Source organism: Oncorhynchus keta, chromosome 20, assembly GCF_023373465.1.
Source record: "Oncorhynchus keta strain PuntledgeMale-10-30-2019 chromosome 20, Oket_V2, whole genome shotgun sequence".
Classification (NCBI taxonomy): domain Eukaryota; kingdom Metazoa; phylum Chordata; class Actinopteri; order Salmoniformes; family Salmonidae; genus Oncorhynchus; species Oncorhynchus keta.
The window spans coordinates 22,140,468-22,142,967 of record NC_068440.1 but is presented as its reverse complement, the minus strand read 5'-3'; the positions used below and the strand labels follow the sequence as shown (position 1 = coordinate 22,142,967).

The following is a 2,500-nucleotide window of genomic DNA, read 5'->3' as shown; positions in this document are numbered from 1 at the left end:
CTGATTGGTGGAGAGGGGAAGCGGGAGGAGTTAGGGGTCTCATACCGCATAAATACATCAGTGTGTTGGAAGGGTGAGTAAAATGTAAACAAGAGACTAGAGAAATACATCTTCTCTCTCTTCTCCTACTTTTCCCTGTTCCCTCTCTTCTCCTACTTTTCCCTGTTCCCCCTCTCTTCTCCTACTTTTACCTGTTCCCTCTCTTCTCCTACTTTTCCCTGTTCCCTCTCTCTTCTCCTACTTTCCCTGTTCCCACTCTCTTCTCCTACTTTTCCCTGTGCCCTCTCTCTTCTCCTACTTTTTCCCTGTTACCTCTCCCTTCTCCTACTTTTCCCTGTTCCCCTCTCTCTTCTCCTACTTTTCCCTGTTCCCTCTCCTCTTCTCCTACTTTTCCCTGTTCCCTCTCTTCTCCTACTTTTCCCTGTTCCCTCTCTCTTCTCCTACTTTTCCCTGTTCCCTCTCTTCTCATACTTTTCCCTGTTCCCTCTCTTCTCCTACTTTTCCCTGTTCCCCCTCTCTTCTCCTACTTTTACCTGTTCCCTCTCTTCTCCTACTTTTCCCTGTTCCCCCTCTCTTCTCCTACTTTTACCTGTTCCCTCTCTTCTCCTACTTTTACCTGTTCCCTCTCTTCTCCTACTTTTCCCTGTTCCCTCTCTTCTCATACTTTTCCCTGTTCTCTCTCTTCTCCTACTTTTACCTGTTCCCTCTCTTCTCCTACTTTGCCCTGTTCCCTCTCTTCTCATACTTTTCCCTGTTCCCTCTCTTCTCCTACTTTTCCCTGTTCCCCCTCTCTTCTCCTACTTTTACCTGTTCCCTCTCCTCTTCTACTTTTCCCCGTTCCCTCTCTTCACCTACTTTTCCCTGTTCCTCCTCTCTTCTCCGACTTTTCCCCGTTCCCCCTCTCTTCTACTACTTTTCCCTGTTCCCCCTCTCTTCACCTACTTTTCCCTGTTCCCTCTCTTCTCCTACTTTTCCCCGTTCCCTCTCTTCTCCTACTTTCCCTGTTCCCCCTCTCTTCTCCTACTTTTCCCTGTTCCGCCTCTATTCTCCTACTTTTCCCTGTTCCCTCTCCTCTTCTACTTTTACCTGTTCCCCCTCTCTTCACCTACTTTTCCCTGTTCCGCCTCTCTTCTCCTACTTTTCCCTGTTCCCTCTCCTCTTCTACTTTTACCTGTTCCCTCTCTTCACCTACTTTTCCCTGTTCCCTCTCCTCTCCTACTTTTCCCTGTTCCCCCTCTCTTCTTCTACTTTTCCCTGTTCCCTCTCCTCTCCTACTTTTCCCTGTTCCCTCTCTTCACCTACTTTTCCCTGTTCCCCCTCTCTTCTCCTACTTTTCCCTGTTCCCTCTCTTCTCCTACTTTTCCCTGTTCCCCCTCTCCTCTCCTACTTTTCCCTGTTCCCTCTCTCTTCTCCTACTTTTCCCTGTTCCCTCTCTTCTCCTACTTTTCCCTGTTCCCCCTCTCTTCTCCTACTTTTCCCTGTTCCCTCTCTTCTCCTACTTTTCCCTGTTCCCTCTCTTCTCCTACTTTTCCCTGTTCCCCCTCTCTTCTCCTACTTTCCCCTGTTCCCTCTCTCTTCTCCTACTTTTCCCTGTTACCTCTCTCTTCTCCTACTTTTCCCTGTTCCCTCTCTCTTCTACTACTTTTCCCTGTTCCCCCTCTCTTCACCTACTTTTCCCTGTTCCCCCTCTCTTCTCCTACTTTTCCCCGTTCCCTCTCTTCTCCTACTTTTCCCTGTTCCCCCTCTCTTCTCCTACTTTTCCCTGTTCCCCCTCTTTTCTCCTACTTTTCCCTGTTCCCTCTCTTCTCCTACTTTCCCCTGTTCCCTCTCTTCTCCTACTTTTCCCTGTTCCCTCTCCTCTTCTACTTTTCCCTGTTCCCTCTCTTCACCTACTTTTCCCTGTTCCCCCTCTCTTCTCCTACTTTTCCCTGTTCCCTCTCCTCTCCTACTTTTCCCTGTTCCCCCTCTCTTCTCCTACTTTTACCTGTTCCCTCTCTTCTCCTACTTTTCCCTGTTCCCTCTCTCTTCTCATACTTTCCCTGTTCCCACTCTCTTCTCCTACTTTTCCCTGTGCCCTCTCTCTTCTCCTACTTTTCCCTGTTACCTCTCCCTTCTCCTACTTTTCCCTGTTCCCCTCTCTCTTCTCCTACTTTTCCCTGTTCCCTCTCCTCTTCTCCTACTTTTCCCTGTTCCCTCTCTTCTCCTACTTTTCCCTGTTCCCTCTCTTATCCTACTTTTCCCTGTTCCTCCTCTCTTCTCCTACTTTTCCCCGTTCCCCCTCTCTTCTAATACTTTTCCCTGTTCCCCTCTCCTCTTCTCCTACTTTTCCCTGTTCCCTCTCTTCTCCTACTTTTCCCTGTTCCCCCTCTCTTCTCCTACTTTTCCCTGTTCCCTCTCTTCTCCTACTTTTCCCTGTTCCCTCTCTTCTCCTACTTTTCCCTGTTCCCTCTCTTCTCCTACTTTTCCCTGTTCCCCCTCTCTTCTCCTACTTTTACCTGTT

The 2,500-nt window shown here is 48.8% G+C and overlaps 1 protein-coding gene across 4 annotated transcripts in view; it reads left to right on the top strand.

Moving 5' to 3' along the window:
* arhgap4b (Rho GTPase activating protein 4b) overlaps positions 1–2,500 on the top strand; it is a 59,978-nt gene that overhangs the window by 27,407 nt on the left and 30,071 nt on the right. For all 4 annotated transcript variants that reach the window (XM_052472304.1, XM_052472302.1, XM_052472303.1 and 1 more), the window contains exon 19: positions 1–73. This exon is cut by the window's left edge and continues 99 nt beyond it. In XM_052472304.1, coding sequence (XP_052328264.1) covers positions 1–73 — 73 coding nt within the window. The remainder of the gene's footprint in view (positions 74–2,500) is intronic.